Source organism: Larimichthys crocea, chromosome X, assembly GCF_000972845.2.
Source record: "Larimichthys crocea isolate SSNF chromosome X, L_crocea_2.0, whole genome shotgun sequence".
Classification (NCBI taxonomy): domain Eukaryota; kingdom Metazoa; phylum Chordata; class Actinopteri; family Sciaenidae; genus Larimichthys; species Larimichthys crocea.
In genome coordinates, this window is record NC_040020.1 from 23,556,211 (window position 1) to 23,583,858 (window position 27,648).

General features: G+C 39.8%; 1 protein-coding gene across 1 annotated transcript in view; it reads right to left on the minus strand.

The window, feature by feature from the left end:
- pkd1a (polycystic kidney disease 1a) overlaps positions 1-24,866 on the minus strand; it is a 60,995-nt gene extending 36,129 nt beyond the window's left edge. The window contains exons 1-9 of the mRNA XM_019260944.2: positions 24,132-24,866; positions 7,175-7,246; positions 6,976-7,044; positions 5,960-6,031; positions 4,580-4,743; positions 4,132-4,379; positions 3,444-3,704; positions 3,191-3,359; positions 1,089-1,266 (exon numbers count right to left, since the gene is read on the minus strand). Of these exons, the coding sequence (XP_019116489.2) occupies positions 1,089-1,266; positions 3,191-3,359; positions 3,444-3,704; positions 4,132-4,379; positions 4,580-4,743; positions 5,960-6,031; positions 6,976-7,044; positions 7,175-7,246; positions 24,132-24,406 (1,508 nt within the window). The 5' untranslated portion in view covers positions 24,407-24,866. The remainder of the gene's footprint in view (positions 1-1,088; positions 1,267-3,190; positions 3,360-3,443; positions 3,705-4,131; positions 4,380-4,579; positions 4,744-5,959; positions 6,032-6,975; positions 7,045-7,174; positions 7,247-24,131) is intronic.
- Between the last annotated feature and the right edge of the window lie 2,782 nt (positions 24,867-27,648).

Sequence of the window (27,648 nt, forward strand, 5' to 3'; positions counted from 1 at the left end):
ATTTGAATCTGTGACAACAACGAAGAGTGGACGGGTTAAAAAAACACAAGCAGAGAGGGAACAAGAAAAAAGGAAAAAAGGGTCTCTTTGTGGCCAAAAACAAGGTCTGATAAAAAAAAAAAAGGGTTCCTTATATAAGCGAGGGGGTGGAGGAACACATGAGCGGAGGAGGAGAGAGAGGGGATAAACTTCATCTGCAGCAGGTTTTTTCTTTCGTCTATGAGGGCAGGGCCTCTACCCTCACATTAACACACACACACACACACACACCATGAACTGTGGACTCCTCCTCTGTGGAGGGGTGTTAAAGTTACAATGCAGCTGTGCTTTTACAGATGTGTTTTTTGCGACCCCTTTTCTGCGACCTAAACACCAAACACTGGAGGCTTTCACAACAACACAAGGCCAGAAGCTTTTTCACCAGAACAAAGCCGAAACTAGACTTTACTTGGTGTTGGTGATGTGATGTACAGAAAGAAACTGTTAGCACGGCTAAGCCTTACGTCTTGATCTGTTCACATCGGAATACATGTTATACCATGTGGGAATAAAAAAAATAAATAAAAATTTTCATATTTTAGAAGAATTGTTAGAAAATGAATCAAAACCAGTAGAAATAAATGAAATGAAACAGAGAAAGGAATCAGTGTGGTACACTTCAACCCATTAAGTATGAAAGTATTGAAAACAGCCTCATGTGCACACACATACAAACACAGTGTCACAAGTGGCAAGAAAAACACAGTTTTCATACCCCCATCCAAACCTTGTGATTCTTTTTTTGTCAGTGATTGAAAGTTCAACATCTGTTTTGAGTATTTGATGTCTGTCACAATGTTTCTTTGGCTAACTTTCTGCAGTCCGGGTCTCTTCTAATGATACAGTATGAATAATGACATCTATCTATATATACATTTATGCATTGAGAGCATCCATAATAATAGGAATAGATTAGTACTTCAAGGAAAATCCTTTTTTCTGTTTTAGTTTGAGGAAAACTGACTATAATATAATAATAACTGACTGAATATACATACATAATGAATGCAAAAACATCACAGAGAAACGCTGAGGCCAGATATACTCACTGTGTGACTTTTTGTCGCAGCAGGTTACACAGCGTGTCACTCCTGACTATTGCCAGATCCCCACCGCGGTCTGAACACTGTTGTCGAGCGTCTGTCCAGCTCAACTCCCCTGGAACGATCTGAAAACAGCGTGACGACTGGGGATCGTACACCCTATCCTTTGGACAGTACGGAGAGGCTGGCAGAGGACAGAAACATTCACATAATTTCCTGAATCTTCTGACGTTGCACTTGCAACATCATGGAGCAATACATTCATGAATTTACTGACAAAGAGATATGTATTTTGAAGCTTTCAAAATACACTTGTTTTATATTATAAAACAGAGTACAATGCATTCTGACAATATACATAAAATTAATTAAGGGAGCTCTGGTGAATGTAACAAATGGTGTATATGGAAAAACATAAAAGGTACGGCACAAAGGGCACAAAGTAGGAATCCACATTATGGATTCACAAAGGTAATAAAGTAGTATGAACACTGAATATTTATTGTAGAATAATTTAAATATAATGTGACCTTTTCTTCTATGACTGCCTGCACCTCCATTTTCAACTAAAACTTTACATACATAACTACATATTATTATTTGATATTATTTGAAGAAACATCAGCTTACAAAAATGTATAGCGCAAGTCTATCTTATAGTTTCTGAGAAAACCTTGAACAGTGGTCTGAGTCCCTGAAAGGCCGAGACAAACACAGGAGACAGAGAAGTTAATTAATGGAAAGAGGATAAAAAACCTTGCAAAGACACATTGAAATGGCCAGAAAGAATCTGGAGTGACATTTCTTTCATATTCCCACTTTGTCCTCGCGAAACACATTAGTTACACAAACTGTGGCCTTGTGCCGTTTCTGTTTTTCTTCTAAAGATATGTCTGCGGCTTTGTAAGAACCAAGTCCGTCATATCTCAAAGAAACAACCAGGTGCACGGATCAAATAATGGTTAATTCTAAAAATCAACAGATTGGAGAAACCTTTGCACAATGTCATAGGAGATGAGACAAGGTGTGAAGGAGGGGCTGTCTGGAGACAAATGGAGGAGTTGGCGCATGTGCTTTTACATGTGTGAGAAAGGGAGAGAAGGACACAGTTAATGTGTAACTTCTTTCATACACTGACATGTGAATGATCCTTACAAACTATGAGAGCTTCAAGAAACTCAAGATTTTAGTCCACAAAGGCAGTTTTAACTTGAGTGACTAGAATCAAAACGTTTAGAATGACAAAGGACCCCGTGACTATTACACATACGGGATCTTGGTGAAAAGTGTTGCTCGCAATGATGAACCCATTAAAAATTATCACGCGACTCCACAGTTTTTTTTAGCTTATTGTTTTGCTTTTCCAGCCCGCAAGCATTGCTCTCATTGTGTCATTATCAGTAGCAGCAGGCAGCTGTTCACCTTTCACCTTCATATGAGAAACTCTGAAAGTAATAACTCTTGGCACAGGCATGATAATGATGATCTGATCTGATCCATAGAGGACGAGGAAGTGTCGCAAGAATTCTCAGAATCCAATCACGACAATATTATTTCCAGCATGTGCTTGCATACCAGAACACTTGTAATGTCAACACTGACATTGCTGAACATTCGAAATATTGCACTGATGCACTGATGCCACACCCACTCGAGCAGCAATTTTGAAGCGACTGAAACGTTGTCAGATGAGTTCAAAATGACATGACTAACTTTGAAACACTCTGAGCGAGATTAATTAATCTCTATCTCTCTTCTAGGGGTGCAGGGGCATGCTCAGGGTGGCCTCAGTGTGTCATTGAGCCACCCTTTTTCAAAATATTTCATGTATTTTGAAAGAAATCTCAAAATTGCCTCCACACAGACTTTAATTTTAGTTTTAAGTTGATACTCAAGTAAGTAAAAACGTGCTAATTAATAATTTGAGAATTCACAAAAAAATCTATTAATTCACAATTTGTCATCAGCCCCAGAGGCACAAAGCTACTGTTCAGATTCACAGCAGCAGAAGAGCCAAGACTAATTGGCTGCTGATAACCAAGAAGAGCTTGCTGATGGAAGTGTAGTATCATTAGCTGCTCAGAACTTTGTGTGTTGGTGTATCTTACCTTTGGCAAATTCGACGTTATCCTTTGTGATCTTCCAGTCTACATCCACGTCAACTGTGCCCCAGCTGACAAGTGTGAACTCTAGGCTCTTATTGGCCACAGCAAGAGGTGGACAGCGCAACTCAAGTTTGGGAGGAAGTGCCACAGTCACTTCTCCGTGTGCAGAGGCCTAAACACATGCAAATATGAAACAAAATATTAAAATCTCATGTCATTATGAAAAGAATAACATTCCTTTTTTTCCCTCTCTCACCTCCTTGTGTCCAGCCCAGGCCATCAGACTGACCGCATAACGTCCGGGAAGTCCGTATTTGTGAGACGCTGTGGTGACCCCCGTTCCCGTTGTGTTGACCCGAGTTGAAAGGTCACCAAAGTCCCAGGACAGTGTCACCGGAGTGACAGAGGAGGCAGCAAAGAAAGTGATGTGGTCGTGAACACTTTGCACTGGAAGAGCCTTCAGTGAGACTGAGAAGTCCACCACAAACACATGGTGAGCCAGAGTCCACCCACAATTCTGTGCATGAAGGGAACAGGATGAGGAAGAAGAGGTGTTTGTGTTAATGTGCACAATGTACAATAAAACTCCTCTCATTGTTAGTTGTTAAAGATGCTTGTGGTTTTATTCTTCTATTTTTTTTTTTTGAGTTTTAAATGAAAAACTTTTAATAAACTGCTCTGATTTAAAATAAACACATTTTAATTCTCAGTGGGAGACTTGGATTTTTTTTCCAACTCTTTCTCTGTACAGAAGTCTCGCAGGAAACTGAATGGGGATGTAGTCATTCAAGCCCCAGGAGGAAGTTGTTGGTAGGTTATAGGAAGGTTTAGAGGAAATCCTGAATGTTGTGTTTACTAGAGACTAAAGGAAACTACACTAAAAGAGCTCTCTCAAGATCTTACAGTATAATGATTACTATCTGGAACCACAGTCTGCTGCATACCTTCATAACATCAGGGTCTGTACAAGCAGCAGTACACTGCGATTTGCTGATGTGGTTTGGCTCTGAGTTTGTACTGCAGAGACACTCGTTCATCACTCCCAGGCCACCATAGCGGTGCGATACCGAGCACACACTGTTACACTCTTCAGGTGTGAAGTTTCCGGGTTTGGAGGAAGAGAAGATAACAAGCTCACTTCCTCCCACTCCTCCACTGGTAGTGTCCTTGAGACAAGCTGCATAGTTCAGACCTGTGGAGGAAAGAAATGTTTAGTAACTAGTAGTACTATTAGTGTTTCTTTTCCTGAGCGGAGTTTGCCTCAGAGAGACAGTCCCTGAACTATTTCTATTATACTAGACATGAACATGAAAGGGCAGGATGAGACCATTGTCAAATAAACAGGGAAACGAGATTAATCAGTGTCTACATTAACATGTATGAGTTTTGTACCACAGTTGAGCAGGCTGACGTTGAGCAGGGGTTGGTGGCGGAACTCAGGAGGGTGGTCGCAGAGCATGGCCTCCGGGCGCTGAATTCGCACGCCTTTGTCCTGGAGCCAATTGACCAGCCGGGACAACTTACAGTCACACTCAAAGTGGTTACTGCTCAGGTCACTGGAGGAGAGGAGGACGGTGAAACATGACAACACATTCATTCAGACTGAAAAGCTAATGTTAGCTACATGAAAATATTGCTCAACCAGTCAATTCAGTAAAGTAACTTCACATTGATTGGCGTTTGGCTTTGTGAAGAACAACATCGTTTAATAACACACTCAAACACTAACCAATATCTATATTGGGAACAAAAAGCGTTTTCATTAAAATAATACTCCGACAGACATAATGGAGTTAAATGTAAAATGAGTTGCTGAGTGCTGCTAAAATGTGGACGAACTTCCTCCAAAGCCTCCAATTTAGCATAACACATACTTCTTGAAGTTGTGTTGGTGCTTATGTGTCTTTAGTTAGTAGCATGATAGGCTAACTATTAAATAAACTATAATTTCCGTAGTTAAATATGACATATTAAGTATTTGGAAAGAACCTTTTAGCAAAGCTATGCTGGCTTTGTCTTTGCTTGCCTAATAACATTAATGATGGCTCTGCTCCATCAACGTGTCCCTGTAAGCCGTGACAGTAAGCCAACATACACCATACACCACGCACCATTAAACTGGCACAACTAAATGCAAAATAACCACGCCTAATGCTATCAGTTACACCTGTGCTTTTCCCGGTGTGACATGTCAAAATGTCTGCCATGAAAAAAAAGGTGTAATCCTTCAAATGATTTAAGAGAAAGAAAGAGCCAGAAGCAAGGATGTATAAAAGTGAATGATATGAAGGGAAATGATGAGGAAGGAAGAAGCAGAGGTGATGGGAATGACAGATGAAAAGGGAGCAAGAGATGGAGGGAGCAGGGTTATGATAGGATGGGTTGACAGATAGGACAGAAAAAAGAACATTTTGTGAAATACTGTACGTCTCTTACCGACTAGACTAGTTTTGCTCAATTACAGACTCTGCAAGAAAACTTTTCTCATCTTAAGACCTGGAGAGGAATAATTACTACTCACTACCTCCCACACCGGTCTGAAATAGAGCTTCTTTTATCTTGTGTGTAGGCGAGGTAACTGGAAGCATGCTGCTTATTTAGGCATGTGTGATCAGATGTATGTTTTTTTCTTGCATATATGTCTATATATGTGTGTATATGTATAAACAGGACCATGACACCATTACCACAACATATGTTTACATTTGTTTTAGAAACAAGAGACAAAGACGGAGATACAAAGAAGAATAAGAATGGATTGTGATCACTTACATTTGAGTTAAATTGCATAGGTTGTCACATGTTCTTTCTTCGATGGTGGTGATTTGATTGTTGCTCAAATCGCTGGAACAAAGCAGACAAATGACTGTTGACAACAAGAGCAAGTCTTTTTCCTTCATTTTTGCAATTACACTGATTTGTGGCAATTACTATTGTACTGTCATTTCGGCAAAATTAATGTCCTGGGGGTTTGTCATCGTCTGAACAATCTGTGCCAATAATTGAGCAATTGGATGAACAAATATATGAAATTGCTTCTCCTACATTATTATCCAATTGTACATTGATGCTGTCACACAAATTGGATATATTTATATGGATATATAACTCTGATATATAACATAACTGAGTCACACATAAATCCCAAACAAGTGAAGTGCTGAGTAACTGATCAGATACCTCCTCCTCTTTTCCACCCTCCCGCTTTGTTTCCATGCTTCCCTCTCTACTTCTTTCTCTCCCTTTTCCTTCTCCACTCATACTCTCCTTCTCCCTCCCTCTCTCCTCTATCCAGTAGGCTTCATAATGGGGCCGTTGTGTGGTGGTTTTGGAAGGAACTGATGGAAACCACCAGAGTCTTCTCTCTCATCGCACACACACACACACACGCGCACACACACACACACACAAACTTGTGCTTAAACGTCCATTCAAATGGGTGGAAGAAATAAGGTAATGGGTGGAGGAAGGGAGAGATGGACAGATGAAGAGAGGGATAGAGGGAGGTAGTGGGAGGCTGGAGCAGTAAGCTGTAATTAAACTTAATCGCGCTGTGATTGGTGTGTGTGCGTACATGTGTGTGTGTATGCAGTATATAGCATGTGTGCTTTTTTGTGAATGCTCTCTGGTCCAGTTAGCTTACTCCGGGGATTACTGCCTACTTAAATCCAGACTAAATCAAGCCTTTTTCTTTACTGCTTTCTTTTCATCTCCCTCCTTCTCCCTTACTCCTCTCCTTTTGACCTTGACTTTGCCAGGTCCCAGTCCTCTCCACATTTTGTACTCACAGGATTGACAGCGGCCCACAGCAGAATACTCCTCTGGGGAGAACATTGATCCTATTCCCTTGAAGATATCTGAAAAGTATATATATACATATATTAGTGTCAATAATAAGATTTTGATGGACAAACGGTGATGCACGTAGATAGATTTGTTTTACTGTAGGAAAATGGTGCACAAACATATAACGCCGTGTGTACTCACAGCTCTCGGAGGCCAGTGAGACGATCTAGCAGGCTGGTATCAAGGGAGGAGATGTGGTTCTTGGAAAGATCTCTGCGGGAACAAACCCAACATGTCCACATTTAAAATACATGTGAGGGAAGGATACTGCGAGCGCGCACACACACACACACACACACACACACACACACACACACTCTCTCAACTACAGCAAGTTTGAAGTCATTTGCCAGATAATGTGATCATGTTAGTGCCGGGAAATGAGAAGTGATGGTAGCAAAGGAAAGGGAAAGTAAAACATTTAGCTCATACGAACAGAGGCAGAGATAAATAAAACCAGACACACTAAATATGGCGTTGATGTGCCAAAAAACATAATACAAAGAACAATACAGGGTTTTCTTTGTGATGACACATCATATAACAGCTGTTGCTGGGTAAAAATATAATTACCATAACAATTAACTTTTTAGGAACGCCAAAAAACGTTCTGTTTAAAGTCGATGACCTTTTTTTCCCAGTCCATTCAGTAAATGTTTTCACCAGCCTGAAGGGTCTGTGAACTTCTTCTCATAAAAGGAGCATGCACGGTAATTTATCTTTGTTTTCGCCTTTTATTTGATGGAAGCTAGTAAAGAGAGAAAGCACATGTGTGCAGCAAGAAGTCAAAATGTCTGCAAGGTGTGTGTGTGTGTGTGTGTGTGTGTGTGTGTGTGTGTGTGTGTGTGTGTGTATGTGTGTGTGTGTGTGTGTGTGTGTGTGTGTGTGTGTGTGTGTGTGTGTGTTGGACGCTACACCCATTCAGTATTCAGGGTTCCCACTCTTTGCCTGAGATCATTTTCCAGGTAATAAAGCTGATATGACAGACAGGGATCACACCATCCACTAATATGTTTCCTCTCTCTAAACTCTAAACCGGTCCTCACATTCTGTTACTCACTCCTGTTATTGAGGACAAGTGTTAATAATTAATATTTTGCCTGGTTTTAAAGCTCTCGTTTAACATGATTATATTCATGACTAACATTAATTTTTGATAGTATTCCGGCGTTGTAGTTTATTTTGTTTTGTTTGGTAATCCCTTTGTGCTCTATGCTTGGCAAGTGTTATGTAAATAAAACTCATGCATCATTATCATTGTTACTAATTTTCAGCCTGACTCCTTTTTTCAGAAGAATTATATTTACCATTGCTGCCTGAACACGGAAAACAAACTGTGGCCTACTATTCCGCATACTGACAAATCTAGACTGAAATTTACACATAAGATTAAATATACAATCTCTCATTGAAAAGGCAGCTAATGAAAAAATTGTTACTGTCACTCACACACATTTATAGATTCATGTTTTACAGACATCTTTATTGAGTCTACTGTGCAGCACATGTCAAGATGATGTGTGGTTTCAAATGATTTTTTCTTTCACACATTCTGCACACAGAGAAGCAGACGTGAACGAGGTGAGCAGAACAGCGAGAACCAGGAGACAATTTGGTACCTGATATCATCTAAGGAATTATACATATCCTGCGTGACTCTGAGTTCATTTTATATTGCCAAATTTGAGGAATAATTTTACTAGGTAAAATTCAATTTCAGGACAATTACATTTTTTTCTAACACAAGTTTTTGGTTGTTTGTTTCCTCTTCTATACAACTACTACTACTACTACTACTACTACTACTACTACTACTACTACTACTACTACTACTACTACTACTACTACTATATACTTTACAAAGTGCTATACAGAGAAGCAGACCCCAAAGAAGGCCACACAGGTTTAAATCAAGTAAAGTAAAAACATAACAGACTCAACACCACAGGAACATGCCGTAAAATAAAAATAAAAAACAGCTATTTATCTGCCTCTAGTCTAGAAAAACAGAAGAAAAATGTTTTTCCCGGTTGACATTAAAAATGTAGGTCTAGTTAAGAGTGTTAGAGTTAAAGTTAAATTTATTTATTTATCTACTTATTTTCATTATTAATGTTATTGTTTGTCATTATTATTATTATCATTATTTAAACTTTATTACTAATGTTGTTGTTGTTGTTATGTATGTCTGCGTGTATATATGTTGTTTGTCACTTTAAAATGGTAAGAAATCTCACAATAAAAATATTTCGGGAAAAAGGAAAAAAAAAAAGTGTTAGAGTTAAATTTTATTTGTTTGTCAATTTTGTTAATATATTAACATGTCGTCACTTCCAATCGCCTGCGGTCACCGAGACAGCAGTACATAAACAGAAACTGAACTGGTTAAACTGTGGGAACGACAGAGTCAAGTTATCTGAAGTGACTTCAGTCTGTGTGCCTTTGCAGCAAAGCTTCGACTGCACGTGAGAACGACGAGACAAAAGAAAACAAGGAGCCAGAAGACAAGAAGCCAGAGGTTGTGAGAGGACAAAAATCATTGTGTGTGTGTGTGTCTCAGAGAGAGAGGGAGAGAGAAAGAAGACAAGATAGTTGTGGAGTGTTTAAAAATCAAAGGGAAATGGGAATGTGCTCCCCTTTCTCCTCTCTCTCACTCTCTTTCTTCCTATGTGTGTGTGTGTGTGTGTGTGTGTGTGTGTGTGTGTGTGTGTGAACAGAGCAGGACGCCCATTCCCAAAAGGAAACATCTGTACATTCCAGACAAGCTGTGTAAGAAAGATGGAGACAGAGAGACAGAGAGAGAGCGAGAGAGAGAGAGAGCTCTCCTCTGCTAAACCCATCAGCAGATGAAACAGGACAGCATTTAGACGCTCCACTCCCACGAGCTGATCATTCGCACATTAGTCCGACACCTCGCCTCATGTAATGCTCTCAACATCAATGCCAGGTGTGTAAGTGTGTGTCTGTGTGTGTGTATGTCCTACCCCACTGTATACGAAAACCTTTTATTGGACCTTACGGGCAATGCTGCAAAGACAAGCGGAGAAAAAGTGTGTGTGTGTGTGTGTGTGTGTGTGTGTGTTTAACATGACCATATAATGTGACCTTCACCATGTCTATTAGCAACAGGCTCCCGTTCTCTCAGCTACCTCTGGACACACATGGTTTTACTTACACACACACACACACACACACACACACACACACACACACACACACACACACACACACACACACACACACACAGTAGAGGTATAGGCCTGTTCACAAAGACGCGCACACACACAGCACACATATGGTTCTGTTTTACTAACGGTGTGGCCAATGATCTAACCACTCCTTATAAGGCCTGTCTGGTGCCACTTATTCTAAGCTGGAGGATGAGAACACACACACACACACCCACAAGTGCACACACACACACGCCTTGACTACTATGTGCTCGGGCAGAGGGAATGACAGAGGGGGAGTGGGCATGGTCTCTGGAGAGGAAAAGATAAATCTAAAGAGACAGAGGGATGGAGAACATGAAAAAGGACAAAGAAAGCCACTAAAGAAGATTGATATCTGTTTGACTTCACCCGTCCGTTACATCTGCACAAAAACGCGAACTAAAAAAAAAGACAAAAACATAACAAAAAAAAAGTCCTGAGTTATGGGATGAAAACAGTGATGTAGGTCTGATCGTAGGACAGATTGGTATCTGCTGCATCGTGGTGGTGAAGTGGTCCAAGTCCCTGTAAGTGAAGGCCAGCGCTCCACTAACCCACTAAACACAGACTGCTCTGTGGTCGCTTTCATCCCCCTCAGCCTGCCTGATTCCTCCACTGCTGCCTCATTCCCCCAGTAATTTCTACCCCTTCCCCCCCTCCTTTTTCCTTCTGTAACTCTGCTGCTTTGTTTATATCCAAAGGCTGGGCAGAATTGTACAAGTCTGACGGGAAAGGAAGTAAGACGAAAGCAAAGGAGGGGTTAAAGATGATGGAGTTGGCTGATGAGAAGGCAGGTGTGAAGGGGAAGCAGAGGAGAAACTGGGGGAACCAACAGTGAGCGACACAAGCCAGGTCTGGAGAACAATCGCCCCACTGTGGTCTGCCTGTCCCATGGGCGCCTGTCCTAGCTCGGTGTTTCTCCTTCCTCGCTGCTTCATGTGAGAGCTGCCAGCCGGCAACTCATGCCTGGGCCATAAGTAGATGGGGGAAGGTGGTGGGACGGATCTCGGGAGTAGTTGGGTACTTTCCCTACTGCAGGAAGAGAGGGAGCATGAAATTAGGGGAATGGGTCTAGGAGCTCAGGAGAAGGGGGTGTTGATTGAAAAGGTTTGGTCTAAAAAAGCCAAACATTTTGCTTCTCAGTCTGGCTGGCTGGGTCACAAACACTCTCCTCTCCTCTTTAGAACATTCTGTCCATTTTTCCAGCTGCTGCTGCTGCCTGGGTTGTCTGGTGTCCAGCTGGCAAGTGAAGGGCAGCTGTGTGCAGCGGTTTAACACACTCACTCAAAGAACGACGCACACACACTTTAACATGCTGTCAATGCATAAAGGAAAAACAAAAAAATCCTCTAACACTGTCTTGCGCTCATTGCTCACTCTTTTTCTGGTAAATGCAACTGTGTGAGTCCCACTTATCTTGAAGTCATAAACTGTGGGCTTAAACCGAAAATGGGTCTCTCAGGCCTGCAATATTTCTGGGGTGTGACTACGCAAACGGAAAAAACAACTAGTTATTATTTCAATGAAGCGTAATCTCAATAAAACTGTGAATAACTACAGTGGATTAATGTTGAGCTGCAAAAACTCAAAATCAAATTCAAATGCCCGTTTTGAATTTTCTTCCCTACTTGTTCTTATAAACTTTCACACACAAAAAAAGAATGACAACGCCAGGAATGAAAAAAACCTGGTAAAAATCCCTGACAACCTCACAGCAAATGGAAACAAATGTTTTGAGTAAACAGTGGCATAGTGGAACCTGCTTCTTCTTCTATTTGTCTTGTTTTATTTCTGACAGCGCAGACACACATATTTTCTTTAATCCTTAGTTAATCAGGCTGTATGATTGATTTAGATTAAGATCTCTTAGAGTCCTGAGAACAAGAAACATTCACAAAGACACAATCAGAAAACTTTAACAGCACAACTAGACAATAAACAGGGAATCAATAAAAAAATAAATAAATACAAGAACCCTAAAAATCATCAGATAATAAAGCTCAAATCAGTGGGGAAGCTTGCAGAAAAAGAGCAAAGTATCTGAAAACAGATCTAGCCAACATCAGAAATGACGTGAAGTAGTTTGGACGCTTTATTTTTTAGTTTGGAAGCTTTAGTTGAGCTTTATAAATGAATAATGTGAGACAGCTTCTGTAAGAAAGTCCATCCAACTGTGTGAACAATAGCTGCATTATTTGAGTTTTAAAGAAATTCAGCAAAATAAAATGTGAATGAAAGCTGCTTTTCATACAATATTGTTATGTGATTATGAGGAGTTGGTTCATGAGATAAGCCATAGGTGCTTTTCCAGTTGGAAAACCAAAACAAGAGGGCTCAACAGGATGCAATTAAAAGTAATTAATTAAAAGTAATTAAAACCTCAAATAGTGAAAGACAACATAGAAAACACAACATAAATATGATATTTTTGTTTGTCTCAAGTATTAATATAAGCAAGCATCTGTGTGGAGTGATCATGGATCTATTACAGCGATGAAGAGTATGTCGGAGCAGGAAACAGCTGATCAGTTAAACTTTAAACGTATAATAATTTTGGAGTTTCCCTTAATCTTTTCTGTGATACAGAAAAGAAACCTTGATGAGAAGACAGCCAGTGGTGAGTAAAAACGTAGTTGTTTGTGATAAAGCGTAGCGCACTGTGATGACCTGAAGCTGAAGTATTGATGGGGCAGCATGCTTATTCGTCAAGGATAGACATGAGGGTTGCCTGCACAATTGTTTTACAGTTGGAGGATTTGATTTTAAATCTGAGTCAAATGTTGAACATAAATCCTGAATGATCAGTCTGCTCAAACCAAATTCCAAAGTATCTATATGAATCAGCAAGAATAATATGGGTGCCATTTAAAGTTTTAATGTCAGGCTAGTCAGAGTCACTGGTTGAGGTGGTGAATGCTACGCACTTTATCCTTTCTGTATTTAAAACTGGTCTAATTGGAAAGCATAAAAGGCAGACTGAAGACAAGTCAGGGCCTGGGCTAGGGTGGAGACTGGGGCATGTAAAATTAACAACGTAACAAGAACGTAAAAGCATACTGATGTGTATTAGCTTCTGTCTGTAATCCTCCAGGAAAAATTCATGTGTACACCTAGTCCTATTCTTTTAATATATACTGGTTTTGTGTTGGATGAGGCATATGCTCGGGTTTTGCATGTTTGCATTGTTTATACATCTGGGCTTTTGAAATCTACAAATGAAAATGTTAAATAGAGGTGTTACCATCTGTAGAAAAATAAGATAATGTAAAACAGAACCAATCCCACTGAATTTAATTAATGCCATCATTGTACCACAGAAACATGATAATTAAATGTTGAACACAATTAACATTTCTATTATGTCATATATCATGGGATAGCAATTGTAAACTGCTGTTTTAAATTAGGACGGTGCCATAAAAGGTTTTCTTTGTAGTTTATGTTCCTACCTAAATTTCCATAAATTAAGCAAACTAATGCTATGCTAATATTTATAAGAAGTAGTAACAAAATTACACACACACTTTGTGGCTATGTTCCATATCACTTCCTCAGTCTCTTGTACACTACTCTTTATAAAGTGTTGTGGAGAAATTGCTGAAGTCAAAGGTCAATGGTGAGGTCAGGAAGGAAGAAAGTGTTCAGGAGCCTCTGATGTCCTATGCTGTATTATTTATTGACGCTTGGCCAAGGAGAATTAGAGACACTTTTAAAGTTCATCAGAAGTGCCTGAGTCAGTCTCACATTCTGCCCAACTCCTGCTGGTGGTCAGACTTTAAACCCCAAGAAAACATGGCAAATGCTATGCCAGAATAAGTCAAAGAGAATGTTTTTATTCATGCAGGTGTTATTGTCGGCATATTCTAGTCTGGAGACACAGATGTCTGTTTACACAGATTGGACCGTCAACAGCAAGCTATCTATTATGTCTATGAAGGCAGCAATAGGTCTCTTCGACCCTGGCCATCACAGTGTTGAGATAGACTGGCACCTGCTGTTCTCAACCAAAGCCAAACAACTAATACTGCTGAGGACCTCAAGACCCACACGTGACCTTGTGTAACCTAAGGATTGAAAATTCCATAACATAAAGCAAACACCCATGTTTATAATCTTAGCTGATCGTGTCAGCATGCTAATTTTAGCACAAAATCTTTGATCATTAACCAAAAACAAACATAAATTTTGACATAATGATAGCACAAGATGAAAAGTTAAGGAATAACCAAAGTGTGACTGATCCTGAGAACATCCGGATGTAATCCATGCAATAGTTTCCAAGATATTTTAGTCTATACAATCCTGCCATCCGTAGAGCTGCAGGCTAAAAAACTGAAAATGTATCTAAAACGAACAACTAAAAGCCTTTCAGTATGTTTGCCTTGATGGATGACCTGGATTTGTTGGTTACCCTTGCTAATGCGACACAGACAATGTGATCAAACTTTTCACTGACAGACCGATGGAACAGGGGTGTTTACATTCAAACAGCAGATTTAGGGCACACAGTGTACTGTGAACTGGTGGAAATCAGGACTTTTGCACAATGTTTGAGATTCAGATTGTATCTACACATTTTTTAAGCATTTGTCTCCAGGCGCACTGGCTGTGCAGGCAACACTGTCATACAATTCATCTCATGTTTGTAAATGCGGGAAGCTCCACATAACCTGATGCAAGTAGTGAAACAGAAAGAGAGGAGACAACAGAAAGCACAGTGAGCGGAAATTCAATGGAACGGCAGAGAGAGCAGGGAGCAAAATAATGAAGCCTCTCACCCAGCAGCTAAATCGAGAAAAGCAAAGCTTTGGCCACAAAGGTCAGATGGCGGCCCAATCTGCGGTGAAAACGAGGACTACTTCAGTTCCACACCATGAGCCGACTGTGCCACCTCCTCTTTTGCTTCTGATATATTGACTGCGCTCTCTGCTCTTTCTGTTTGTTTGGCTCGTTGCATCTATTTCATGTGTGACTGGCATGAAGATGTGCCATTTTTTGACTTCTCGTCTATACAGGTCCACAGATATGGATGCTTTCTCTATATGGACATTTGTATTTCAACTGTGACAAGGAAAACCTCAGAAACATGCGACATGGACTACATGTGTACTTCCTATTTAGTGGTGGCAGACAGTGTACATTTCTCTTTTTTTTAAAGATTATTATTTTGGCCTTTTCAAGCTTTTATTTTGATAGAGAAGAGTGACAGGAATGTGGGGGGTGAGAGAGAGATGGGGAAAGACATGCAGGAAAGAGCCACAGGTCGGATTCGAACCCTGGGCTTCCACAGCAAGGACTGAGCCTTCGCACATGGGGCAGCTGCTCTACCAACTGAGCTAAACAACGTCCCCAGTATACGGTTCTTGACCAGACTTGAAAATGAAAATGCAAAACAGGCTTTTTAAATTATGTCAAGGTATTGATTGTAAACTAAGCACACTGCTGACTTGTGTTTCATTAGTATTTTGACAGGGTTGTAATTCCACAGTTTAGAGGCTAACAATCCAATTTCTTATTTTCAGCCTCAAAGACCATTGTTAGCTATTAAGCCCATGCAGGGCAGAGTGTTATTCTGAGATATATTTATGCCTGTGACTCTGCACTCTGAGTAGACTACACAAACAAGGTGTGATTTTGCAGTTCTCTCACAAACACAAGGTAACAACACATGCTGTATGCACACACTGCACACAAACACTCTTGTCCTGTCTAAATCAAAATGGGAGGGAGAAAAATCCAATTATCACTCCCTCCATTTTTTTATAAAGTACCGTAACAACAGGAAGACAACAGGTTAAGTTGTTTTGTCGAGCCAGAGCAAAAGTCAAATGTTTATTCTGCGGTGAACACCTGCTGTAGTTTGTTCCACTTTTTCATGCTCTCTCACTGCCAAGCACATCATAGTACAGAGGGTAACTTTTAAACATTGCTGCATGAAAAACAATATTCAACAGGGCAATGGTTCAGGATGCAATTACTACAGGTTTATCCTCTCCTCATTAAACAACATCATGTGTCTCTTCTACCATAAAATAAATTGAATTCATTTTCATGCTACACTAATTTCATTCATTCAAGAGTAAATCTCAGAGCCACAACGGATCTTTAGAAACCAGTGGGTGAATGCGTCACGGATACAATGTCCATTCTTTATCTGTCTTTGGTTGTTGCCCTTGCTTGATGTTCGGCTGTTTGCTAATTTGTCCACTCTCCAAATACCAGAATACCAAAATTAAGCTTCTTTAAAAACATGTAAGACAGTCTTTGCAACAGCAAGCATACTTTCCTCATGACTTATCCACCAGTTGGCCTGGCTTGCCAATAAATGAACCTTTAATGCTGGTCTAATGTAGAAAAGCCTGGTTTATATATCAGTTAAAGCTGCCATGATGACTTTAGGATCATGTTTTAAGGGTATTAAGGGTATTTTAGAGCATTTGTGGAGATCGTGTTAGTTTCTCTTTCCCTATTTCCTGACAACATAAATGCTTTTGAACTTTACTCATGTTTCTCTGCTCTGTTTACTATGATCGTCTCACAGTATGTTTCCCTGTTGCACAGCAAGACACTTACTTACAGCTGCAACATATCGCGTTATTGATGCCTGAATGCACTCAGTGAGCCGATCCTTCATTATACTACAGATGAGTGAGGTGTAATGTCTATTCTACATGTAGGTCACACACTTCCCTTCTATACAAATCAAATTTCCATTTATCTGAGTCCCAGTATTTTCTTCAAGTGATACTACAAACACTCAATCTCTGGTGGCAGTTGTAAACAGTGGCTGTAAAAGTGGCTGTAGTCAGCTTGAATTCAAATCAGTTTCTATTTATTCCAAGGGAAATAACTTCCAAAGCATCAATAGAAACTTTTCAAATCCTTCCTGGAGCGTAATCCCCTTCTCCACTGCCCAGTTTCCCCAAAATGCAGCTAAATCCACAAAGCTACGAAGTCTCCAGTATGTATTTAGCCATGTGTTTTGGTAAAAGTATGACTGTTTGGAACATATTGAGCATTAGGATGCTGCAAAAGTGAATTAAGAAGATTTTATGGAGATTTTTATTGTGAAAATGTGTCTCTGTTGGAATCCACGGTAAAAGAATGACGTTAAGTCGGCCACAGCTGCTCCATACTTCTTACAGCCACTTTTCACGTCTACATTGTGCGTTTATACTCAGCGTACATTTGAGTAATCTATCAGTTTTAAGACCATCAGTGTCATTTTTGATTTTTAGCTCAGCTCATTTTCAGCTGCTTGTTTTAGTCAATAATTCTCTTCATACGGCAGCAAATGAACAATGTGACTGCATTTCATGTACTTCTTTTGGGACAATTTAATTCAGTTCTTGACTGTCCAACCTTAGAATGAACTCAGATGGTGATTGATGGAGGGCTGACATGAAAACAGTCACTTGAACACACTTATGTTAAAGTAATGCTTTGTCATTGGTGGGACGGCACATCTAGCTCAGGCAATTCTCAAGTTAGTCTCAAACTACAGGTATGCAAAGGAACCCTCATATGTCCAACTGGCACTTAAAAAAATAACCTTCAACACCTGTATTTTATCCTCTGTTGTGTTACACGGTCTGTCTTTTCTGTCTGTGAACACATCTGTCAGAGCTTTGGCAGGAAAAACTGCAGCCAACAATGTGAACAATGCCTACATGTGCAGAAGAAAGTCCCCAAATATGTGAGTTGTTGTCAGAGAGGAGAATAAGTGAGAAAAGAGTAGCAGTGCCACGAACTTTCTAAAACTTTAAAGACAACGGATAACTTTAGTCTAGTGGATGTTGCATCACCCACACACACACACACACACACACACCTACACACACAAGAACACACACAGGCCTTCTTGCGAAAATACGTTCTTTCTTCAGTCTGCTGTGTAACCACAACCGCCACTTAAGTGAGTTAATAATGAACCACAGCATTTCTGTTACCAGCAGAAACTTAATAATCACTAAGTGCATAGACACACACACACACACACACACACTCACACACAGGAGGAGAACATGGGAGCTGTCTCTTCTTCTCTCCCTGTTCGTTCCCTCGTTCTCTTATTTACGACCTGGAATGTCTGCTTCTGTGAGTGATGTCATTAATTATTATTGCCATAGTAACACAACAAATTCTCCCTCGCGTATGTTCCGTACATTCAACCTTTCCTTTCCCACTTCATTAAAGTGTGTGTGTGTGTGTGTGTGTGTGTGTCTGTATATATATATAAGTGGTTGTATGGATTAGAGATTGAGTCAGCTGTGAAGCCTCATCATGACCCAGTATGAAGCTAACCCTGCTCCCTGTAAATCAACGCGCCCGCAGATATACATATTCACATATACACACACACACACACACACACACAAATATATGTGCTTCTTGCTGCCATGGTAACGCCACAAAGTTCTTGTGTGAAGTGTGTTTACAGTTCAGTTTAAGGGTGCACTGCCCAAGACAGACACGGTCTTCAACAACGAGCAAAAAGTTAACCAAACCAAACCAAATGTGTCACAAATTTTAACAGATGTTCGAGAAGAAAACAAAATCTGAGTCAAACCTCAACCCGATGAAAAACAATGCAAAAAAAAACGGAAATATGACTTTTAGTAGTCGTGTTTCCGTTCATATGTATTGAAAATTGGTTCACGAGATAAACAGTTTCTAGCAAATTCTCCAGTTGGAAAACCAGAAGAAAAGGGTGCTACAAGATAAAAAAGAAAGCACCAATCGGACTTATTTCCACAGAGGAAACATGACACATTTCTGTTTGTCTCACGTATTAGTAAGTTGGACGTTATCTGTGTGGAGCAATCATGGGTGTATTATAAAGCCATGGGAGCAATGAGGAGCCTGTCAGCACAGGAAACAGCTTTTCAGTCATGCACAGCGTTTGCTATGACTGAACTCATTCCAAATTGTTTTGATCTCCTATTAAGCTTATTTTCCTTTTTTTTTTTTTTTTAAAGGCAAAAAATGTAATTTAATTAAATTAATTCAGATGTATAATTTTCTTGTACACATACGAACATAATGGCTGCAATACAGCTAATATCAAGCTAATAACCAAATCCTAATTACTACTCACCATTTCACGTATTCCAGACATTTTGAGTTCATAGAAAAAGCACAGGTGAATGCAATTAGTAATCTGAGATGTCATTAATTACACACGCGTTTGGTATTTATCATTACTCTACTTTTTTCCTTTGTTCGTCTGGATATGAGTTACTATAATTCACCTAATTATTATTAGCACTTGATGTTTTTATCTTTATGGTTCTCAAGAAATAATATTTCATAGCTGTATTTTAAGGGCTTTTTTAAATGTGTCAAATGATAATGACTTGCGAATGGTGTGTAGTAACAAAACAAAAATAATAAGAAGACATGCTAACATGCCAGTGTTAGCATGGTAACAATAATAACATTTGAAAATATCAGCACGCTAGCATGAGAAACATACTAGCACCATGAGTTATAAGCACAGGAGCTAGTAATGCTCGCTAACGTGTATCCCCAACACATGGTCAATAAAAAAAAGTCTTGTAAAGCGTGCAAATACTGTGCCCAGTGGCAGACACAACTGCATTGTGAAAGCGAGGTTTGAACCTATCGATTCTCTAGCCATTACGCTTTACAGTCAACATTTACTTCATAAGAAGCTAAAGCAAAAAAAAGTTGTCTATTTCCACAAGAACAGCTTAGCATCAAGTCCCTGAGGTAAGCACGGTACAGCAACCAATGACGCCTGACTCAACAAAGAACTAACCCTGACAAATAACAATGCACAACTTGTGTTTTTGTTCAATAATAAAAAAAAATCTATAAAAATCAAGTCTTCTGTCAATATTTCCTTCGTTGTTTTTTACCCAGCACCTGCAATGCAATGAGGGTGTCTCTCTGCCTTCATGAAAAGTCTTCTGCACTTGTACTGTAATTTAAAAAATAAACTCTACAAAGCGTAGGTTGAACTTCAATGGCCTCTGGGTTCTTTTATGGCTGAGCTGAGACTTTGACGTGAGCACAAGGCCTACTATATGAAGGGTGAATTCACTCAGCAGATATAAGAACTTCAATATTATCAGTATGTCAGAATATTTTTGTTTTGAAAACCTATTGACCAAATGATGAATATGCAATCAAATGAAAATCTGAAATGCTAAGCAATCACATTCATTAAAGAAGAAGTTACAACACCTTCTCTTCTACTGTGAACTGATTACGTTTAACTCTGTTCACTGAATTTCTCATTCACTTTCTCTGTCAGCTGTCACAGATATCTGCATACTAATCAGAGTCTACAGAGACTTTAAAACTCCACAAGAGTTTCCCAGAAGTGACTTCAGAGTTACATAAACTGTCTGCATGAAGTGCTAAGAGATTTTTATTATGTGTGCTGGTTGGAACAGATGGATTGGTCTGTAGTGGGAATGCTTTACTGCAGCATGTTAAAATACTTCACTGCCACTGGATGATTTTGTTTACCAGAGCCGTGTCCAAATCATCTTCATTTAGGACCACGTAGGGGCTCAGAGGACAGGAAACGTTTATTTTTAGGTCATTCTTCAATGGTTTGTATTACTGTCTAACCTTTCAATTCATAAAATGAAAATCTGTTGCTTTTTACTGGGAAGAAAACTGTGTAACAGTACAGTTTTGTGGTTGCCAACAGCTTTGTGACATTAAAAAGAAAACAAGCACAAAAACCCATCCTGGACCACAGAGCATGTGTGCATATTTAAGACTCAATACAGTAAAATTCAGTGGTTGCATCTCAGTATTTTTGTTGCTGAAATAGTCTTTAATAACCAGTAATCAGGATTTTTCTTATCAGAACAATATTCTACGCCCTAATGAATACCAGATAATCACACACACACACACCAGTGAAAATATTATGTCTTTGAACAAAGTCTAAATATTCTGAGTAGGTTCTGAGTGAACAGTTGCCGCTGCAAAGGACTAAATGTATTTATACAACTATGACGTGCATGAAAAATAAGAAGAAAGAAGCGCGCCTTATCCTCTGCCTAACCCTCTACCCCTCTCTTGCACAGAGTAACCAGCAGAGATTCACAGAGACTCATGAAGGCCACCCCGCACTGCTGATTTTGTTGGAAAAATTGAACATAAACAGGATTTAGGCTTTCAATGTTTTGCCAGCGAAAGGGCGTCTGAAATGTATTCTGATGAAATATAATAGTGTTTGCCTCTGTTGATACCCTAAGGTGTGTTGGTGATCTGCAGTACGTCAACAACTTCACATTTTTAATTTTGATCCACAGTACTACAGCCAAACCTATTGTTGGTTGAATTACCATCAGCTGCAGCCCGGATATGCAACAAAATGATCGAGAATGTACAGTATTTGCTTCATCTCCCACCCATTCGATGGTATTATGTACTAGATCACCGACATTGTGAATGAATGTGTGCAGCAGGACAACCTTAGGCTAACGTAGTTTTCTCAGACACAAACCACCTGAGTTAATAATATAACCAGGCAACTGCTGACATTCACACTTGTGCACAGACAGACACCAGCAGCACTGCTGTCAGCCCATTACTCATTCACAGCATCATGTCCTAGCTGATGTTTAAAGGACAACTCTGTTCAGATCCACTGTTTGTTTTCCCCTCCATGGTCTCAATTTCACACACGGTGCCAATAACAAACCGGACTGAATCATCAGACAGGGAAAACAGTCCTATGTGCCATTATTCACTATTCAGATGATCGGCGCTTCAATCCCCAGCTCCCTGCAGCTCGCATGTAAAAGTGTCGAGATACTGAACCCCATTTTACTCTTGAAGTCTGTACCATCAGTGTATGAATGTGTGTGTATAGTAAAGTGCTTTAGAAGGCTAGAAAGGCCCATTTATTAATATTTTGCAGTACGGATATGGATATGGATAAGAGTGAGTAAGTTCTGGTCCATATCCTTGACTCATTAACAGCCTTGACTTGACTTATAATTTTTAAACAGCAGTTTGACGGTATTAGCTGCAAGATGTGCTGTAAAGCTTCATGGTGGTAAACAGGCAAACTTACTCTATATCTTTGAGTCTTGTACTCTCATCCCTCTGCCTCAGACAGTCTGGCCATTACCCTGACAAGCCAGTGCAAGTTTTTTTATGTTTTAAAATAACGAGTGGATAGGCAATACAGGCTGGTAACACACCGCCTGCAGCTTTATAAAAATGAACAGTTCTCTGCTGGATCTTGGCTGGATGTGTCTCCCTGCCATGAAATCAGAGTTAATTAAAAGCAAAATATCTGATTTGATTCCCATGCTCATGTCTATAGGCTGGGTACAGCAGACAAGGCCAAATTAGTGGGGACAGTAAATGTTCACAGTCTGTCACCTTCACATATGGCTCCTGCCGGCGCAGCAGGACCAAGGAGGTTTATCTAAACTGATGCAATTAGCACTCCAATAGAGTCTGACATGATTAGAGGCAGATCCTGCAGCAGGGTCTGTCTTTGATTAACGTGCCACCTAACTGAACACTCTTCCTCACTTATGCAAATGCTAATGCTAAAAGTCAAGTGATATTTAGGAATCCCACTGAGATGAGAGGAAAGGTTTAAACACTTCCAAAAACAATAACAAATATCACCAATACACCCGCCGGCTTTTACTGTGAAAAATTCCAGCTGAAACAAAGTTAAACTTGCATCCAGAATTCAAATGATATTCCTAAAGTCCCATAATAATGTGTGTTGATTATAAGCCTGATTTATATATAGTCAAAATCTTTACGTTAAATAAAAGTAGGTAGTGTGAGGGAAAATAAATAATTGATAACATATGTCTTCCGTCAGCGCAGAACAGAATGTTCTCGCTGCAGCAGCACCAGAGGCTAAAGACTGATCTGCACCTCAAACACCAAATTCACTTCTCTGGTGACCAACTTCCATTTAAACTACCAGACTGACACACATGCACACACATGCACACACACATTTTCACACTGCCACTCTGGCTTTTGATAGAAGCCTGAGAAGCCACACAGAAAAGGTCACCTTTGAATATAGAAAGTCCTACTCTTTTAGTATTATTATTATAATTATAATAATAATAATAATTATTGTTATTATTATTATTATTATCATCCCTCTGTGCATCTGAGTTTTGTCCTTTTAAAAAAAAAAACCTTATGTCCATTTTTTTCTATTTTTTTCCACTTTTGTTTTTAGCATCCTATACTGGTGCACAGTGCTGCTGCAAGGCCACAAAAAGTTTTGCAAGGCCACAATTCATCCAATCACCTCATACGTCAGCGTGCCTATGGATGACTGCAACAAACCATTCTTTTTATCGTTAGCTAATTATTTTCAATTAGTCATTAAGTCTAAAGTCCTAAAATTATAAAATAATATTCTAGAGTCAAAGGTCACTATATTTAATTCACTGCAAAAATCAAAAGTGACTAATTTGCATGATGATATAATGCATGATATAAAGTACATTGACATTTTTGCATCACCAGTGATTCAGATAATTCATCAATTATCAAAATAGTTGCGCAATAATTTTCTTATTAGTCAAACAACTGTTTCTGCTCTGGACATGGCAACAACACAAATAAACAATGATGATAAGTAAATAAAAACATGATGATGCAGCCTGTGACTCCTAGTTATTCAGTTGTTTGTCAGCATATGGCAGACAAACACAAATATAAACAAAAAAATCTATTAATCACCAAAAAACTCTAAACATAAAGTGTAAAAAATGACCTATTGCTTGATTGCCATTGTTAGGAAGCTATGTGAACTATTCCAACCATTAAAACCTGATAAATGATCCTGAATGTAACCTCATCTGTACATCAGTATCCTCCTCAGCCTGTTCAGACACTTCACTTACAGCACGTTGGTGGCCAGCGGGATGTCTGCCGCTGCTGGGGCCCTCTCCAGCCCGATGTTGGAGCAGTTGACGACGCAGGACTGCTGGGGCCCCGCCAGCGCGCAGCTGCAGTTAACGGGACAGGGGCTGCAACTCCTGCCGCCGTCCCCCTGCGGCCCGGAGCCCCATGCCTCCAGGCAGCAGATCGCCACAAGCAGACTGGAAAAGAAGCTAAACCTCGGGACGCAGACGCCATGTTTTCGCTTGGATAAAGTCTGTCCATTTCCACAAGGCATAGCTCACTCACATCTCATCGCCTCTGATGGTGTAAGTCCTCTCAGTCTGGAAGGAAGAAACTAAAAAAACGCAGGACAAAGGCAAACACACGCGTCCTCCTTTTTTCCTCTCATGTGAGGAGACAAAAACAGAAGAAGGGATGGACTTTTTTTTGGACACCGTTCTCTCTCCCCCCTTGTGTTTTCCTTATTCTTCTGATCGGATCCCCTTCCTCTGAAAATCTAACGGAGATTCTCCACAATCCTTTGAGGGAGAAAAAAAGTTTTGGAGAACTTCCTCTCTCCTCCTCCTTTCATTGGATGCAGTTCCCTGATCCGCCGCTGAGTGCTGGCACACACAGCTGTGTTATTTCCTCTCATTCCTCTCCTCATGTCCAAGATGTCAAACATAGACTAATAATCTCTTCTCTTATTAAAAATCATTTGGAACAAGACAGATAGCATCAGAAATTTAACCTGTTCTGAACAAAACTTTCATGTTCATATTTAATTTAGTCTGTGGTCTTCTTTCTAATATCATGGTCATTATTGGATTAAAGTACCAAGGTGCCTCAAGGCAAAAGCTAGACCCAGATGAACTCCCCTGTTTGCAGTCATCTGATCAATCACATATTTCTTTAGAAATACCATATATGTTTACCAATAATGCAAAGGTCTCTTGACATTTCAGCTGATATTCTGCTCTAGTGATGGCTACACGTTCCAATTTTGCAGTTAATTTAAAACCAATAAGAAAAAACAACTGACATTCAGTTTATATGACACCTTTGGAGACCCTGAGGATCTAGGACCTCAGAGTGCTTCACAGTAATTCAACCTTTAATATTAATATTGTGACTCAAGTGTAAAATCAGGATGTTTTTATGTTCTCATTAAGATGCTTAATGTAGTTTGAACCATGTCTTTCTTAGACTGGTCAGAGATGAGGCTGTAAACATGTTTATTTCTGCTGTGAAGTTGGACATATTAACATGGGGTCTTATGGAGATGGTGGCACGGTGGAGCAGTGGTTAGCACTGTCACCTTTAGAGATCTCAGCACTGTCGGCTCACAGCAAGAAGGTTCCTCAGCTGGTATCTTTCTGCATGGAGGTTTGTGCAGGTCCTGGGTACTCTGGCTTCCTACCCCAACTTTCGCCCAAAGTCATTTGGGATAGGTTCCAGCCCCACCGTGACCCTGATAAGGATAAGCTTACAGATGATGGATGGATAGATGTAGCCAGCCTCAAATGGCTGTTCAACAAACTGCAGTTTTTGGCGCTGGTTTCATTTTACAGCCACTTTGTTTAGCCACTGGTGGTCCCCTTTGGGAGACTAGCAGCAAGTCTGTTGACTCTAATGGAAGAAGTGAATGTGAGCACAGATTATGACCAATTCTTCGTCACTGAAGTAAATATTGAACTCATTTTTCACAAGATTCATATCATCTGAACATTCTGACACTAATATGGTAAATAGATTTAGTTTAAGACCTGTCTCTGTCTCAGGAGCACCACTCTCACAAGATCTGGTGACACAAATATCTCTTCTCATCTCTGTGGATGTTGAATCATCGCTCTGGTTTGATAAAAAACTAAAACTTGAATAGCTTACTGAAACATCTCTGGCACAACACATTCTGTTGTCATTCATCTACATGTTCACAACACATGCTCACTTAGGCGACAGGAAGTTTGTACCATTTCATACTGTGTTTTCTTGTTACAGAACAAATCTTTGGGTTGGTACAGACGCCAGAAGAGCAGACACATCCAGGACTTTCTCGGACAGGACTTTTCTCTCTCTGTCTTGCTGTGGGCTCTTTGCAACATTCAGGGTTTCCCACAACAGCAGTCAACAGCTCTCCACCCTAAAACACAGTATTCAGAGGCTCTCTGCTGTTGGCTTTTCGTTTTTCTAATGATACCGTAATGGATGCTGTACATTGTCAATGTGTGATTTCCTCTTTTATACAATATCCAGATATCATATGTGAGAATACCCCTTTGCTCCTCTCAAAGGTGAGAGAGGTGATGAATGGTTTTCAGCTGGCAGATTTCTTTTGAAGTTTTTCCTAAAGTCTATCTCTGAACATGTTGTCTCTGAACGCACTTAGAAAAACTCAACATGAGGCTGAGCCAAGTGAACATGGAATCTCTCTAAAGTCATTTGAAGCCAAACCAGCTCAGGTTCACTTACTGTTTAAAGATGCTTTATTGGCAAAACAGCAAAAGCTGCCAAAGAAGCATCATTATGTGCATATGTGTGTGTGAATGCTTACTTGTAGGTCTTGAAACAAGTTTTCTAAGCTAGGAAGTAGTCATGAAAGAGTATCTGACATAATTTGGCTTACTTTCTGTGAAAAATATGTAGTTTTAGGATCTACTTACTGACTAAGAAAAAAAAAGACAAATATTCTCAGAACAAGAGTAATAATCTTACACATTCTGTGCTTGTATAGTATATTGCTCTCAAAACAAGATTAAAAAGACTTTTTGGCTAGATACAATATTGGAAGACTTGGTTAGATAGTTAATTTTTGTAGTGTATGTGTGCTTGTATGTGTATTTCAGTATCTCCATATGCAAAGTGTAGGTTGATGAAAGTATGAAAGTTGTTCCCCGTAATTAAAACCTCCACTAAGCATAGATGGACTCTATTTAAAAAGATAAAACATCAAAGTACAAAAGTACAGAAAACATATGAATGTTTCAGGTGAAAAGTAAGAAATGAATGTGAAACAGTCACTCTGTATTCCTACATCTCGAGATAGTGATGTGACTGCAGTATGACCTCCTTCACCCACAGAGACATTTTTCATCTTGCTGCAATGATTTGATTGTGAAATGACAGTTGTAAAAAACTTCATACCTTTCACATCCTAGGAAACAAGGCCCGTGTCCCTGCCTTCTCCTCTCTTCCACCCTTTCTTCTGTCTCTGCAGTATTTCCTGTGAGGCACGTGTTTGAGGTGTTTCCTGGATATTTGGCTTGGCCTGGGCCCACCCATCAGCCCTGCAGGCATCTGGTGCTCTGTACAAAGAAGAGTCCCACAATAACTCTCGCGTTCTCTTATGCTTACTGGCAACTTTTCATTGCAGAGTTCATATTTGAGAAGCAAAACATATGTGTGTAGAAGAGGGGATGTACTAAAAGTTTTCGGCCAAATATCTCAAATGGTTACTATTCAAAGTGAGTAACTGCAATGCAGTCAGTTTCTATTTTAAACTATATAGTGTAATAAGTTGCCATGGCAGGGAGGTAG